Source organism: Myripristis murdjan, chromosome 17, assembly GCF_902150065.1.
Source record: "Myripristis murdjan chromosome 17, fMyrMur1.1, whole genome shotgun sequence".
NCBI classification, from domain to species: Eukaryota; Metazoa; Chordata; class Actinopteri; order Holocentriformes; family Holocentridae; genus Myripristis; species Myripristis murdjan.
The window spans coordinates 4277405-4295527 of record NC_043996.1 but is presented as its reverse complement, the minus strand read 5'-3'; the positions used below and the strand labels follow the sequence as shown (position 1 = coordinate 4295527).

The 18123-nt window shown below is 40.6% G+C and overlaps 1 protein-coding gene across 1 annotated transcript in view; it reads right to left on the bottom strand.

Moving 5' to 3' along the window:
• rab2a (RAB2A, member RAS oncogene family) overlaps positions 1 to 18123 on the bottom strand; it is a 28712-nt gene extending 10589 nt beyond the window's left edge. Inside the window, exons 1-6 of the mRNA XM_030074239.1 lie at positions 17902 to 18123; positions 6047 to 6118; positions 4658 to 4725; positions 1268 to 1350; positions 341 to 433; positions 141 to 252 (exon numbers count right to left, since the gene is read on the bottom strand). Coding sequence (XP_029930099.1) covers positions 141 to 252; positions 341 to 433; positions 1268 to 1350; positions 4658 to 4725; positions 6047 to 6118; positions 17902 to 17947 — 474 coding nt within the window. The 5' untranslated portion in view covers positions 17948 to 18123. The remainder of the gene's footprint in view (positions 1 to 140; positions 253 to 340; positions 434 to 1267; positions 1351 to 4657; positions 4726 to 6046; positions 6119 to 17901) is intronic.

Below are 18123 nucleotides of genomic sequence, written 5' to 3'. Positions count from 1 at the left end.
TCTGTTGCTCACTACATAGTCTCGTGCAGTAATGCACAGCTATCTCGCAGCTATGTTGCCACAAATCAAGGTTTGGAATGATAAACATCTCCATTTGAGTTGTAGCTGAGCAGTGTGTGTATGTGTGTGTGTTATAATACCTCCTCTACATTAGAAGCAGTCTTGGCTGAGGTCTCCATGAATATGAGGCCATGTTCTCTGGCAAACGCCTCCCCCTCCTCCTTCTTCACCTCTCTCCTCGACTCCAGGTCACTAGACACACACAATGTCAGAGTACATAGTGTAAGGTATACTGCTCTGCACTACATAGGTTCATTTTTGTCAGGTCAATGTGTCTTACCTCTTGTTGCCGATGAGCATGATGACCATGTTGGAGTTGGAATGTTGGCGCGCGTCCTCTAACCAGGTCGTCAAGTGGTTGAAGGTGTCCCTTCTGTTAAGGCATACACAGGTCAATCGTTTTAGTTTAGTTTAGTTTAGAGGTTACAAGATGAGGGCATTAACATGCAATCTGTAATCCAAATATATATCTGGATCACATTTATACCCTGCATTCAAATGTTTCTTGGCATACATGCTGACTTTCTTTCTCATCAAAACACAGAATGCAATGCCTGTCACTTCCTCTGGTCATATTTACAGCCACTAAAACAGGCGGTAAACACTTTGCCCTGCTCTTCTCCATCCTGACAGTCCATTTCAGAGAAGCCTGCTAGCTGAGCTGTCTGCCACCTGCTAGATTTGAATAAGCTTCCTGCCTGAAAGTTCAAAAGTTTACCCCCATTTACATAGTTGCTCTACGTAGATTGGAGACATGCACTTTTCCGCTTTCCTGTTAATTTGGCCAAATGCGAAAACAAACACTGTGGGGGTGATGTGAGTCACACCCGCAATGCATTTGGGCACATTTGAACTTGTTTGCTCAAATGTTCTCTATATGCTCTATCTGGTTAAATTTCCATCACAAACACTAATGAGCAAAATGTACGGCTGCTGCTGTTGTTTTTTTCTAGTTGCGGTGCACATGAGTAGCTAGCTGACATCTGTACTGGACAAAGCTTCCTCTCTCCTTTCTATATTTTATATCTGTGACCTACTGGAAGCAAATTTGTCATGCTCATCTATCTCTGGTGCTCCCATCACAGCTGGCAAGCGGGACCTCTGCACCCTGAGCAGAGGATGCTGGAGGAATGAGAGCCTGAGCTAAGTGTTAGAAAACATGAATGCAGGGGTATGGGGATGGGGTCCATCTGATTGGCTGTGTTACCTTGTGATGTCATAGACTAGCAGTGCTCCAGCTGCTCCTCTGTAGTAAGACCTGGTGATGGACCGGAACGACTCCTGACCGGCCTGAAGAAATACACACAGGAATAAACACGGATCAAAACATAAAGAATGTGAATGACCATTCCCCATCTGCAGGGAGAGCTGGACATGAATCTGTGCAATTCCTGACCACCTGGGTGTATATACAAACACATAAATATATGTCCTGATTTAAGGATGCACTAATCTTTGGCCAGTGACCCAAATGTGATCGCTGACTGGCTATTTGTGTATTTCTATTCTTAATCATTTCAAATAAACCTTTTGTAAGAACCAAAAGACAAAAAAGAAAGGATTTGGTCCTTCATGTAATGTGATTTGAGGAGATGTGTTTTGCTGCTTTTGCATAAAACAGGATCTTCCACTTTAGTTTTGCAAAAGTTATCTGGAGTATGACTTATATACTTCAGATTTCATGTCAGTTACATTTTTGTCTGTCAAATACTTATGCAGTTATTCACAGTATGCACTTCAGTGTTACTTGGGAAAGAGGGATCTTCTGCTTCAGTGTGTGAAATCTTTATTATATATACAGAAATTTTTAATTATAGTATAATAAAGTCTGAAAGTTTTAAAAAAATATATATATTAAAGGGAATTTGTTGGGTTAAACTAGAAAAAATGTGGGATCAGTATTCATAAATCAGGCTCTCAAAAACACCCCAAAATACTAGTGCATCCTGATAATAATGAGACATGATCCCCTAGGGAAGACCAGTTCCTTGTTTTACACCAGTCCTGTAATCCAGCTCCAGGTTTTCCAGCGGGCTGGGTGAGGACAGGACAGAGCAGGGCTTGTCACTGGATACAATGGACCTCTCTCTTTCTTTCCCCATCTCTCTGTCACAATCCGTTTCTCTCTGTCTCCACTCTGCTCATGTGCAACCTCCCAGTCCTTCCAAAAAAGCCACAGGTTCCATGAAACCTGTGGCATTTCTGTTACAGGGCGGTCCATTTAACCCATCAGGCCACTTAGACGCCGCTTTGCCCGTTTCCCCCTCTCCCACGCCTGTTTTCTCTCCATTGCTATCTCGATTCCTTGCATCGCCCATCTTCTCATTCTTTCCCTATGAATCTGTGCCCGCCCCCCTAACACACACACACTTCTATGTCTATTCATCCTCTCTGCCTCTGTCCAGTGTAACAATGTTGTCTGTGTTTCATCCAGACCAATGCAGGAAACACAAACGCCACTCTATTCCGACAGCTGCAGCACTGCCCTGCTCTGGCCTCATCTGCAAAGGCCGAGTGCGAGCAGCCAGTCAGTTAACCAGTCAGTTAGCCACAGTCACAGCCCGGTGCTTAAGGAAGTGCAAAGCTTTTCAAAGTGGGCTCTTCAGCAAAATGAGGACCAGTTTAATTATCACTATAATTCAAGCATCTAATCATTTCAACACAAGAAATATGATGTCAATCCAGCAGAAATTATCTGACCTTTACACATATCATTTAAATAATTGCAAATCTAGCTTTCTTGTCATTTAAAAAAATATTTTTCAATTTTTGATTTTCTGGCAATTTTCTTTTATTTTTTTTTTATTATTCTTTTTGGCTAATTTTTAAACATTTTTGCTAATTTATTCCTGATCTTTAAAATATATCAGTTTAATAATTAGCTAATTTTTTGCTTTTTTGAGCGAATTTCTTTAAAATATATCACAATAAATACAGGTTTCTGTAATTTTTTTAAATTACTAATGCTCACTGGTCATTTGCTTGTAATTTTTAATATCTTGCGAGTTTACTAATCACCTTTTTCCTCAATGTTTTTTAAGAAATCAGGTATATTTTCTCAGGTTTCCTATTAATTCCGGCTATGTTGCTAAATCATGCACATATACATGTACATACAAAGACCAGTGATTATTTTATATTCATGTTTTAGGCTCGCTACTTTGAATTTACTTGACATATGTGACACCTAGACAATGAACACAAACCAAAATGTCTTTTTATATCAGAGTCCTGAGTGCTTCAAACTGGTGTCCAGGGCTTAATCAGAGCCAAGTTGGGGGTGTGGAACATGAACACTTTGAAAACCCCTGGGTCAACAAACCATTCAGGAATTAAGAATTCAACCAAGCAGCCAATCAGCTATTCAGAAACCTGGTCACTGAACCAGTCAGTCAGTCATCCAGTCCGTAATGCTATTAGTGAATAAATGATAAATAAGGGAGAAAGAGAGGGAACACTGCGTCTGTCTGCCATCTGGTCTACACACATGTACACACATGTACACACACACACACACACACACACACACACACACACACACACACACACACACACACACACACACACACACACACACACACACACAAGGCCATTCAAAAGCCAATACACAGGCTCACACATTTCCTACTTGTGTGTCTGGCCATTTGTGGTGTAACCTCTAAGTCCAGCAGACACTTAACAGTCAGCTGTGCTCTTTTCAGTCAGGGCTGCGCTCAACAGGCTTCTAGCAGGGCACAGGAAGGTGCAAACGCAAAGACTAGGAGACGTCTCACACTCAAACTTTTATCTAACAAGGAGCTGAGAGAGAAGAGCCTGCAGGCTCTCCAGTAGTGGCCATACAGACAGACAAGGCAGCCTGAAGCACTAAAGGCCTGCACCCTGCAAGCCTTGTTGTGTCATGCTGCCTCTCAAGCCAGCAGTAGCATGTTTCATGAAGCTCTGACTCCCCCTGCTGGCCAGCAGCTTAACTGCATGTGAAGGAAATTCAAGACTACCCAATATCTACGCATCTCTGCATTCAAACTGGGCATTTCAGCCCAATTAAGAAAATAACATGAAAAAACTACCCATTTTTCAAGGAGTACAGATAAAAGAAGTTGTGAAACTTTAGTTGCCATGTGAAAAAGGACAACAGGAAACAGTGACATGAGGCACAATTATGCTGATTAATGCAGAATAGAAAAATGACAACCCTGTTCGAGATTAATTTTAGGGTGGACATGTATGCTCATCCAAAATAATGTGATCAACTGTGTAAATAATGCAAAACAATTTGAGAAGATGATCTGGACATACCTGCCAGTCACATCTATTAGTAAAACTACACAATTTATGACATATGCCTGACTTTCCAGTTCTGTTTTGACCACACAACAGTGGATGTTATGTTTTAATACCACTATATTAGATTGTACTTTCAAGAGAATTCTATCATTAAAAAAACACATAAGACCTCTAACAAATGCATTAAAGACATTTTAATACTGTGAGGCTTCAGATAAGCGAACAACTTTTTGAGGACTTGTGAATATGCTGATATGATGTTGTTCCATATCTCTAAAATATATGGCTAAATATACACATAAAGATATATTACCGTATCCCAGATCTGCAGTTTGATCTGTTTGCCATCTATGGTGATCATCCTTGCTCCGAACTCCACACCTAGACAGACAGACAAACACAAACAAAACAAACAAACAAAACACACACACACACACACACGCACACACACACGCACACACACACGCACACACACACACACACACACACACACACACACACAAGAAGTGGGGTTGGGTCCTGATTTCCACAGCCACTCCATCAGAATAACATGCATTACCTAATTCTTTATTCTTAACTTTTGTTGTTAAATCACTCAAATCTTAATAATTCCCCATGTAACTGACATGTCTTTATGAGCTAGAGGGTTAAGGACGTTCCAGAAACCTCAATGTCTCAGCTTAGATAAAAAAAAAAAAAACTTGTTGTTTGACTGGTGTTGTAATATGGTAGGAAATGGAAACAACCATTGACTGTTTAAAGCTAAAATATAGGGGGAGGCATTTTGAAAAATTTAATGTGCCTAGTAAGAATTTCACAACTCATCAACATTTTAGTGAGCAATCCAACACACATTCACCCTTTTTTGTTTTTTTTGTTTGTTTGTTTTCCTTTTCAAATTATATATTTAGTTCATCTGGAAGGCTTGAATTTAATTGCTCTACATACAGCAGTGGTGATTCCATTTTATTTTTGGTCCTAGTTACAGATAGTAAGGGATGCATTAGGGCGACAGCTATTATTTCCCTTTTTGAAAAATCTGCTGACTCTGATTGTACATTTGATATTACAATAATCATGCGCACACTTTTACTTTCCTAAACATTTAAAATCATTTCAAATAAGACAACGTAACACAAGTATGTGATCTGTTACTGAAATGACATTCATATATATTTAAAAAGATTTCTCTTTTCAAAAAAACTAAATGACTAATTCATTAATGTCTAAGAGGCATATTAGGTTGTATCAAATGATAGTATTACTTGAAAGCAAGGGAAGTAAATCCCTGATCGTTGTGTTGTACCACTGCTGAATGAACACAGAGGAAATTCTGAAGATGATGTGTGTTTGTTATCACACTGTAATCCTGTTGTGTGCAACAGCTTCGACATTAACACTGAAGGCAGCCAACTGGCCAGTAGACAAACCGACGTACTGGAGGACTGTTTTGATTAGAACATGAACAGCGTTTTTAAGCGAGAACCTGTCGTTGCACATGTTTGATGGAATTACACCCAGGACAGATTTTTTTGGAAAGATTTCTGCATCAAAAATCAATCAAAAACACCAGAATAGGACCTAAGGAACTCTTTCTACTGGCACATCAAACTGAAATTTCACAATTTTTTTGCTCTTACATCCTTTAGTCAATCAGTGTCGCTGTGATCCAAGTGCTGCTGTGAAGGAGAAAGGCTCTTACCTATGGTGAGGTCGTGAACTGGCTGAAACCTCTTGTCTGTGAACTGTAGTAATAGACATGACTTCCCCACACCTGAAAAACAAAAACACACATCACATTGGAGAGGGTAAAATGCACTCAGGTTGCAAGCTTCTCTAACAAGGTTACACGAGGCAACACGAGCTGGTGGGCTTTAACACATTCCATAATCACTGTTAAATGGGATGACGCTCATACTGAGGCTGCAATACACACCTGTGGATAGACACATACACACACACAGACCATCATTATCAAATCAATTCATTTACAAACACAGTGAGCTCTCAACTCCCACACAGAACCAGAGAGAGGACACATCTCTCTCTGTGAGTGAAAAAAACTGTCCGCTAGTTACAAATGCTTGGAGCAAATTAGGGTCTTTTACATATATTCCATTAAAAGATAATGCTCACATAGAACTACTCTATATACTGTCAACCCCTACAGGCAGCCCCAGCAGATACCTTGCATAGCCTGAGTACTGAACCTCTTAATTTAGAGGTAGGGTCAAAACTCTTTACTACACAGCTACAACTGTGTGGTTGTTCTGCTACTACAGCCTGCATGAAACATGACAGTGCCATATATTTACACAGTGTGAAAAAACAATTATGCCTGTGGTTAATCAAGTAGGTGTAAATCAGAATCACACATTAGCATGATTCACATTAAATCCACTAGAGGAGTCACAGGGAGGGGACTAGCTGGCCAGTCAAACTAGAAAAATATAAACACAGAACATTTCTTGTGCTCTCCTTCCCCCTGACTTTAAAAAGTGAAATGGGTAAGCCAAAGTGTAGACTAGGGCCGGTTCAGTGGGCTGTTGATGGGGAAAAAATTTATTCTGTAAATATCTGACATTTTAAGTGTGTTGAGTTGTCTAGTTCCCTGGATGTTAGTCCACATGGCGGTGAAATCTCCTCATTAGGTGCTGCTCTGTGCTCCCCTGGCTGCTCATCCACAAAATTGCAGTTCTATCTCTTCATTCACTTCCAAAGCAAAAAAGCTCCCAAAATAACACTTGTAACATATAAATGAACACTAAAAAGTGGATTATACCAATATAGAAAATAAGTCCTAATAGCCATTTTTTCACGAGTAATAACAGTTATGTGTGAAAGTACTATCAGGCCATTTCTTCCTGGCGCACTGTCATTATGCATTACTTTCCCCAGACGCTACCTGCCGGATCTACTTTCCATTGCAAATAGGAAAATAAGATAGGAACCATTTAATTCCCTAAAAAAATGGGTAACGAGACTTGTTGGATTTTATATTGGCATAATCCGCTTTGTTTGGGTTCCTTTATTTGCTAAAAGTGTTATTCTGGGAGCCGTTTGGCTGCACTATGGAAGTGAATGGAGAGACAGAAATCCAGTATTGTAGATTAGCAGCCCAGGGGAGCACAAAGCATTTGATGAGGCTATTTCACCACCATGTGGACTCGCATAACATCCAGGAATCTATATAACCCAACACTCTACTAGCGTTCAATTTTACATTAAGCAAAATACTGGAATACTTTTCTTCAGTCAAATGTATTGATTGAGTTGATCAATACCTTTGAGTTGTGTTGAAAAGGTCAAGTCACACATTCAGAAACACAGTCAGCTGTTCACAGCCTCTGTAGCCAAAGTCGCCAAAGTGTGACATCACAGGATGTCCTCTCTTAAGTCCTAAGGTTAATGTTGTTGGCAGCAGGAGACAATAAGATACATTTGTGCATTTTTAAACTATAAAGCTGTGATCTGAGTAGAGGAGAGAAGAGAAGACGAGAGAAGAGAGTGACTGGTCAAGCAGGACGCTGACCTCCCCCGACAGCCTCTGGGTCAGAGGGTGTTGCCATGACAACGGAGGGAACCAGATGCTGCACTCTTAACGGCCATTTTAGCCTCACATGTCAACAGTGACTGTGACGAAGTGCAAGGAGAGAGATGGAAGAAGGCCGTGGACAATTCAACCCTTGAAAAGTGAAAGATTTTCCACTGGTTAGCAGGCTAACTGCTGGCAAATTGTAAGCCTGATGCCAGCACCAATGCACAAAGAAACCAAAGCAGTACGTTTTTACTAAACAGTAATAGAGATAACTTAAAAGTGCTTGTTTTGTGGCCAGCTGTTCAGAGAAAAGACATGAAGACAGGTTCTCTGCATGTTTCACAAAGCCAAATGTAAGACATTTGAAGCCCATCTGAATGCTACCTGAAATTAAATGTAAAACCCATGATGAAGAATCAACGCTGGTAAAGCCACTCGATTTTCCAGTGAGCTAAATGTGAAAAGCTGTGCGCTATAAATCATCAGGATGTGAGAGAACTACGTTTTGTAAAACAGATGTATATTTTACTATTACCCCTTTCTGTATTAATCTAAGAGTGAAAATGCAGTACAAGGAAAAGTGTCATTCAGAGATGAAAAAATGAGACCTAATAACTCAAATTAATAATCTAAGAAAATGAAAAAAAAAGGAAAATGGTTTTAATAAAGACTTTTAAAACAGAACCTTTGAACACGCTGCAACAGATACATGAAAGAGATAACGCAAATAAGTAGGCGAGAGACAGAGAGACCGAAAGAGATCTGGGGAGGTGACAGAGAGGGACGCGGCCTTCCTCCTTCTCGGTTTCCCAGGGTTACCATCGCCAGGCAGGAGCGTTGCTAGGCAGGGGGTGGTGTGATGATGATGATGATGGTGGGGGATGGAGGGAGCGATGGATGCAGGGATCATGAGGAGGACAGATGTATGGAGGAACAACAAGCCTGTCATCATCACCTCCATCACACTCTGTGTGTGTGCAGTCAACACCTGCTCAGAGGATAATACAAAGCCAGCCCTGCTTTTCTACTAGCAGCAGGGGCACCGCTAATATATACCTAATGTTAAGGCATTTCATTTACAGCCTTATCTACATATTTACACTCAGCATGACTTTGTATTTCTAGCCAACAGGGAACAGTGTGATGCCTGGGGTCCAACCTGGCAAAATTGTATTTTAGCCGCAGTCCTGCTATCTTAGCACGGCATGGTATTTGAATAGTGATGATGAGAGCCATGCAGGAGGGTTGCTTTCTTGCTTTGGGCCTTCAGCGGAAATGTGTTACCAAGGGAGGTCTTCATGCAGAGGTAATTAAAAATGTGGAATGACCTGGTTGACTATAAGAAAACAAACAGGCTGACTGGTCAACTGACTCATCAGAACAGCGACAAATGCAGTAAGATTTCAGACACTAAATCAGTAAGACCATGGCCAATTTCTTTAGCAGCAAAACCTAACTCAAGTTAAAACTGACTCACTGGAATCTTAAAAAATTACACACTATTATTTTTCTTAAAACATGACTTTGAGGCTGCAAGTCAATAACAACATTGCAGCCTTTCAAAAGAATGCAGCTTCATCCATAGGCTAAATTGGGAAGGACACTATTGTTACTTTTAGGTTCTTTACATTCATTAACTACATGGCTGGTGAAATTGACTTTCTCAAGTGTCCTGCAGGCCAGTGAGATGCAGCGCTGCTCAGTTACAGCAGTAGCCTGAAAGTCAGCTGCTCACATCCAGGCTGAAATGTGGCTGAAAATCTGGCTAGAGGAACTGAGTGAATTAAGTTTTGCCATCCCTTAAAAATGAATGTTGAGCGGATCTTGTAGACCGCTTGCACTGGACATCTCCCAGAGACCACCAGTGTTTGAAAAAGAGCTCAAAATGTTGTCCTGAAAATACAGCGGTTAACAGGACTTTTTCATAGCATTTCATTTAGATATATAAACACAGGTGTTACTGGTGACATTAATTAAGGTTCAGTGTAAGTGTAGCAGAGTCTTTCCAGTGAACCAGCCTGAACAATAGCAGGACCCTGGCTCTGTTAGACCTACATGGAACAGAATCGTCATTCATGTCGTTAGTAACACCTGTTTACTATGCCACGTTTAAAACAGGTGCTGTGAAAAGGGTCTATTAAAAATAAACAACAAAACATTTCAGTGCATAAACCTGCAGTGTGCTTAGCTCTTTCCTAGACAAAGCATGTAATCACTGTCCCCTTAAAATATCAAACTACATCAGCACCCACTATAAACTCCTGTTTATCAACTGTATTCCTGTTTATCAACTGTATTGCTATTTACTGACCTGCTGCTGTATCTAGGCGGTGCCTGCTATGGTGACTGACCACTGTACCACTGTACTCGGGTGTGTGTTGTCTGTCTGTGTGTTTGTCATGCTGCAAAACAAATTGCCCCTTTGGGGACATATAACAAATAAAGTTGAAAGTTGAAAGTTGGGCACAAACCCAGCCTTCCACAGCAGTGGCTATATGTGACTGACTGTTAGGCAAAGCAAAACACACTGACAGGTAGGAACAAAGAGCAGTCATAAACAACATAAGAAATCCATTGATTTCAACAATCAGTCCACTTTACATGGACAATACAGCAGCTAGTGAGCAAAGTGGTCAGCAGTGTTGATCTTTATAAGTCAAGCCATATGATGACCAGAGGCCAACTTAGCATTTCTGATGGCTTCTACTAGCTTAGCCTGTTCAGCCAACCAAATAAGCCCTACTGGACACACTAGCCTACTAGAGAGACAGACACGACAAAGAAAAAATTAAATCCGTGGTTACCGTCAGTCATGAACTGAAGATGTCCAGCTACTTTCAAAACACAATTCCATACAATTCACAGTTATATGGGTGTGTAGCCATTGGAGCTGAACAATTAATCAAGATATTACTGAAATCACACTATGGCCAAGTGCAATATCTTAAGTCAGCCAGGAGCTGCAATTTTTGATACAGGTAAAACTGTGTGGCAAATTATTGAAAATGACACCCTCTGATTTGAACCCTCATAGTGGGCAAGAATGAAAAAAAAATACAATAGCAAATACAAAAGCATAGCAAGTACAAAATAGCAAAAATATTATCATAACCGTTTTAATAGCTTTTTCAGTTAAAAATGAAAGATCACAACACGAAAAAAATCATTCCTTCAAAAAATGTGAATGATATCACAACATCTGTCAAATGAATCGCAATATAATTGTTTTTTTTACCATCTCGTTCATCCCTAATAGCCAATACTTCACAACAAGTTAAATATTGTACAAACAATGTCCACAGGCTTTAAAGATAACCTTGACTATCCATCATTTTCAAGTCATCCATAATTATCCACCCAAATGAAATTAGTAGGGATACAAGCCATTTTGCTGTTGTGGAGAGACCACAAACAAGATGAGATAATCTATATACTACTCATGTTTCATTTATATCACTTAAAGCAGTTATTGTGACCAGGGAAGTGGTGACACTTGCCTGGAGGACAGTTCATGCCATCAATAAAAGTACCCTATTTGTATCTTTGTGATACTGTGGGTTTTGAGTCATGCTTACTGTAGAATATCATAACTTCTCCACCCCATCTTTACTGTCACTCCACTGCTTCAAACTAATTTAGGAAAAACTGACATTATTAGATCATTAGATCCTGTTCTTACACAATTTTTCATACAAATCTCTACATAATGTGCATATTACTTGAACATAATACGGTATCATTAGTCCTAGATCTGCATAATGTGGTTTAGCCGTCTGCCAGACAGCAGCAGCCAGCTGCTACCAGTTCACTGTTTGGTACACACCAGACTCCAGCTTTGCCCTAGGTACTGTCTCAATTATTCTTATAATTTATCCTAATGAATTATGGATATCATATCAGGGATAGGACCGCACAACACAACAGAGCAAAAAATAAGTGGGGGTGGGGTGTGAGTCTCTCTCTAATGAAATGTACTAGTTTCCCCATTTGATTATAAGCAGTCAGGGAATCTAAAGAAAGGAATTCCCTTTTCCTGAACTTAAAGGCAATTTCCTTAAAAAATGCTAGATTGTTTCTGTATAAATAAATGTTACCAGAAATATCCGTTTTTTTTCCTGGGCCGATGTGTGGACGTGCGTTCAACAAACTTGACAGCTGACAAAAGCTGTCCATGGCCAAACTTTTTGCAGTCATCAACTGTCGCCACTCAATCAGACTTCTGCACTTCCATGTTTCCACACTTCAGTATTTAGTTTCATGAATAATAGTCAAGGCTGGCAAACACCAAATTGATTACAGCAAGTCAAAGTTCCTGAGTTCTCGACAATTTCTATTTGAAAAGGTTAAAACACGATGCTTGGAGAGCATCATTGTGGTTTATGGTTGTTTTTTTATTTGGGTTCATTTTCAATCAATGCAATCTAATTAAGGCTTGCTAAGTACTGACTCATCAGAACAAGATAATGCTTTCAACGGCAGTATCAGAGCAACAAAAAATACTGTTCAGAACACTGTTGCTGCAGACCACTACATTGGTACAATCAGAGTGTCTCCCATTGGCTGACAACAGAACGCCACACTGACCAAGTTTCTCACAGCATGCTCTAGTTGCTGAGCGACTGACTGGGAACCAGTTTGAAGCAGGGTGTTCCTCTGGTGAGAGCAGAAATGTTTTCACCGTCATTTCTAAGAGGGGAAAAAACAAGCAAATCTCTCAGTGCTGTCTGGAATTGTGCTACATTCCAACCATTCTAACTGCAAAGAAACAAAATTACTGAAGAAAAAAATGCAAGACAGGTTAACAGAGGCCATGTAATCTAACTTCTCCAGTTCAACCAGGACAAGCATTTAGTCCTAAAGCACAAGCCTCAGGACAGGAGTCACTGCAGCATCACAGCAGAATGAAGCCAGAAACTAGAAAGAAAATACATCAAGCTTACGTATGCAGTGTTTTTCATTATGTCATCAACCTTTTCTGAATAGAGAGTGGTAGACTACAAGGTGCCTGACCAATTATTCTTAATATGTGTGATATATTCATTGTGAAATAATATATAGTTGTTTTGGCTAAATGTACATATTATATTTGCTGAGGAGCTAACGCAGTAAGTTTTATCCAGTAGTGAGATGCTATGATATCCAGGTAAGATAAATATCTGTTTTCCAAAACAACTTCAACAACTTAAATTCCTGTAGCCACTGGTGGTTCTGCCCATGTTGCCGCCCTAGGTGAAATAACTGCCTTGCACCCTTCCGTGTTACTAGTCCTGCGCAGATAATAGAAAACTGCTTTGCAGCGCTGATTTTTTTTTTTCTTTTTTTTTTTGCGCTGTGCCGCCCCCCACGTGACATGAAAAAATGACGCCCCGGGCGGCTGCCCGCTTCGTCCATGCCTAAAACCGCTACTGTCTGTAGCTTTCATTAATCTAAAAATTACCTCTAAATTCCCAAAGTGATTGAGCTAAAAACTCCCCAAAGTGGAAAGTTTCTGATATTTTACAACCCTATTAGCAGCACTCTATGGCACAGCGAGAGAGTCTATTTCTGGATATTTAAACGTGTTCAGAGGTTATAATTTTCTTCGCGGGATGAGGCTGTCATTCTGCCAGCCAGACCTCTGGACAGGCTGGCCGAGGGCCATTGGCTAAAATGAAAATCCATCCTGAAACACAATTCTCCAGGATTTTTTCCCTTTCTTTCTATGAACCTGAACAGTTCAATCAATAATTATGTTACCTCAACAACTCTCAGGCACAGCTCGAAGTGAGATAGCGAAGTCTCTCCTAATGTCAAGAGACAAAGCCTGGAGCTGCTCCAGCGATGGTGAATGGAAGACCGAATGACAGTTCTGTTTTAAGCTGAATTTTCCATTTCACTAACTGCCAGTGACAAATTTAGACTCTGAGCTACTGTTAAAAAAAATCTTAAAAGTGATCATTTGCTTGTGTCAGCCTCAAGCACCAGATGGAAGGAGCTTCACCATGCTGTGCCACTGTAATAACTACTCTAAGTTAACCAGCCAGATGACAATAGGACACTGACATGGATAGGAATATGCCAGGAAACTACTTTTCTGCCATACTAACTTGGTTACATAGTAATCAAGGACACTATTTGGCATTAGGATCTAGTGAATCATCTGGTTTGAGGTTGTGCACCATAAGTATATGTTGGGGACAAGATGTTGTGTAACACTTTTCAAAATGCTATTACAACATTCTTTTAACAATGAAACACAAATAAAATAAATAAATAAAAGCTGACAAGATTATAAGAAGCCAAACACTAATACAGTTCAGGAAAAAAAAATGTGTCCAGCAATTAAAAAAAAAAAAAAAAAAAACTCTTTTCACAATGGGGGGAAAATCCTGCAAGATGTAGGCACTGGCCAGGTCATTTTCTTTAAGTTAATCAGTGATGAAAATCACAGATCTAACTCTGCACCAAACAATGGATGCCCCACTGCTTTCTACTATCTAGTCCTGCTAGAAGTTAGGATGGTTTGGGATTGTCTTCTCTGATAGGTGAGTGGCTGACAGGTGTCAGGATGCAGGTACAGCTTGGCCTATGACCTGGAGGGGGATGGAGGGAACACCAACAACATTAACTATTAGACAGAAATGGCAGAACAGTGATTTTCTTTGAATAGAGCATGACAGCGGCCAAGCTGCTGATCTAGAGTGATTTGCTTTGACAAATTGTGACTCAAACTGGACACACCCAGCTGGAATATGTGGGCCTACTGTAGGCCAAGACTAGCCTTCTTGATAAAGAAGGAAAGATAAGAATAGGAGGACTGAGTCCCTTAGATAACAAGCAGTGAATCCCCATCAGTCTGCAGGAGGAGGAGGTCAGGATCTGACAGATGCTATTCCTACAAGGGTTGATTCCCACAGACTGTGAAATGAGTCATGACAAGATAAAATTAGGCCCAACACAATTCTGATGCATGTAAAGTTAATGCAGGCTGTTTACAGGTATCACAGTCAAATGTAGTGTTTTTTAGACATTTTTAAAGACAGATATGTATGAAATGCTTTATACTGTATAAAGCATTTCATACATATCATTTCATACATATCTGTATTACAGATATGTATGACGTGTAACAGGTAAGTATGCTGACTGTCTTTCATTTCTCTCTGCACTTCAGTATGACAGGTACTCTGACTACAAATTGAATTTGGGATCATCTACAGTACAATTAAGACCTCATACATTTAAATTGAAGACTATTTATTGACTTTTATGGCCTAATATTAAAGACTGTAAGACTTTAAAGGGACCTGCAGACACCTTGTAATGGCACAGCTGAAATTTATTGTTCTTTCTCATAAGTGGGTTATCCATATAAATTCTGTCCTATTTGCTCATCCCCATCTCTGCTGAAGGCAACCTCAACTGCCTCAAAAAGGTTCCTGCATGTCACCCACTTTGCTTTCTCCTTAAAAAAAAAAAAGTCATCTCCATCCACATAATATCCCTTCTTTGTTCTTACTGACAAAATATAAGATATTAGTCAGCAGGTAGGAGGAATAACTTGCTCACCAAATTAAAGAATAAGCTAAACATCTACCAGAATTTGAGAGGAAATGTGAGTCTCACCAATGCCCATGGCAACCAATTAGTCAGGTAAACCCACAAAATACATTTAATTACCAACACCAACCCCTTATCGCTAACAGTCATAACCAAGGTCAACATGTTTTATAATTATTTAAGTAGCATTGCCTAGTTTCCTACCTGAAATCATTTGTGTGAGTGTACTCTTTATACGTATATTAGAGTAGTTTAACTGTCTGTGTGTGGACAAAGGCAGATCATATGATCCACCGTAAGCAAACAGCCTCCAGCTAAACCGACTCATGCTCCATGTAGAATACAAAACGACAGCACCACGCTAATTTCAGCCCTTCAACCACACAGGTCATTCACACGCCTGCCAACAGCTAGTTTGGCCTCCAAAGGATGCTTGTGGAAAGGGCTGTGCATGAGCGAGGAGGGCTGAAGATTTTCTGAGAATGCACAACAGCTTTTAAGACCACAAAAAAAAAAAAAAAACAGCAACTAGGATTAGGATAGGATATGATTTTCCTAATATTCACTTAGGAAAGGAGATTTTCAAATGTTTTCATGACAAAGACCCTGAAATAGACTCCCATTTTGAAGATTTTTGACTCAGGAAACTAAATACAATGTAGAACTGTTGACAACGCAATTGGAGAATTAACAGCACTCTTATTGGGATCATTTCCAGCAGAGAAAAGTGTGGTGAACTTAAATTACGACTCAATTTGCTGGTGGTCCCTAGACCCCAGCTGGAGAAGCACTGATTAGAAAAATAACCCGTGCTAGGTCAGGGTGTCATGGACAGGGGAGATATTTCTAGAGTATGGGTGCCTGTAACCAAGCCTGGATCTTGGCAGCCGCTCTTCTCAGCACTAGCATCTGGAGATAAACAAGAGGAACCATGACACCACAAGTCATGAGCCTGTTTCGCAACACTGTGGTGAACTCACAGCCCACCATATCATAAAAATTCAAATGTGAAATGGGGCTGAATGATATATCATTATCACTTCATTATCTAGATATGAACAGGCGAGATATTATCTCAAAAGGCAACGATATGGACAATATCAAATGCAGGGTTAGGGTTAGCTGATGACACTGATTGGTCTGTTCTGATCAACAAAATACTTAGTGAAGTAACTGCATTTTCTACATCAATTTGGTATTATTATGCTGTTTTTTGATGGTTTAATTTTCACTGTTGGTACACTTACAATTTCAAATAAGTGCAAACCCCACAGCCATATTGATAAACCATATTGCTATCGAGATGTTTGGCATGAATATCGAGGTATGAAATTTTGTCCATGTCGTGCAGCCCTAATGTGAAACATGCTGCATGTTTCCCATCTTTTGATTCTGCATGCCATTTGACTGGCTTCAAATTAAAACTGTTTCTTGCTTAGGGCTTCTGCTTTCTGTAACCAGTGTAAATGATGCACATCTTGATGTTATTTTATTTTCACTGGATTATTCTAGAGTGACATTCCCTGTTTATGTCAGGTGACCTACTGATTGGACTAAATGTTTGTTTGGCTGCCGGTACCAAATGATCCTAACACATAACCCTCCGTTTCAAGTCCAAAGCCTGTCAGTTTCAGTAATGCTGATGCTACATTTCTGTATTTCAGCAGTATTAGAAATGCACCTGCTGCCACATAGTAAGCTAGCTGAGCAGGCCCCTCAACAGAATAGCTCTCGGACTGAGTAAACAAATGACATTAAGCGCCCTTTCGTTGATCTGACACACTGCGGACGATTAACATGCCCACAATCCAGGACTGTGAGAAACACAGTCCACGAACAGCGACGATCTGTCCAGTTTATGCATCAGAAATTTGCTCAGAAATCCCAACTGTTCTACGCCATTTCGGGGAATACTTGAGGCTTTAGCTTGACGCTGTGGCCTTCTGCAACCCCAAGCTAGCGTACATTGTGTAATTTCATAAAACATCCAGGACATAAGAGGGGTTCTTGTGATGATCGGTTTCATGTGATTAGACCTGCTGAAGCGTCGTGTTTACTGCGGCGGACAGCTAGGTGGGTAATAAGTGAGGGAAACAGCAAACGCTGGCTAATGAGTTAGCGGGGCTAGTTAGCATGTGGCTAACACCCCCACCCTCGACGCAAGCAGACAAAAGGCCCAACATATATCTGGTGGTGTCAACAGTTGCTAGTGAGGCACGCTAATATAGCACATAAATACGTGCGGGCGACATGTCTGGGTGCTATTTTACAGCACTGTCAGTGTATGTGATATGTTATCAAAAGAGGTTCGCAAGGGAGAATTGAAGCTGTCATCCCACCCCTTGCGTCTGTGCTTTTACCACGTCATTGGACTATCCAACACTGCGGAAATAGACCGCTAGCAACCGTGGAAGCTAGCTAACAGCCGAGCGAGCGCTAACTGGCTGCCAGGCTGTCACGAGCTAATAGCCGCCGCTTACCCGTGTCTCCGATGATGATGTATTTGAAGAGGTACGCATACGCCATGGCCCCTGTTTGGTGTGGTCACCTGTCTCGGCCGCTACACCTTCGTTAAACCGACTGTGAACCGTTGGGGAAAGCTTGTTCGCTGTCTGCTAGCCTGTTTTTCTCGGTCGGTGCTGAGGAAGGAACAATAAACAGCCTCAGAGCCACAGCGCTACGTCACACGGCCCGCCCTCGCC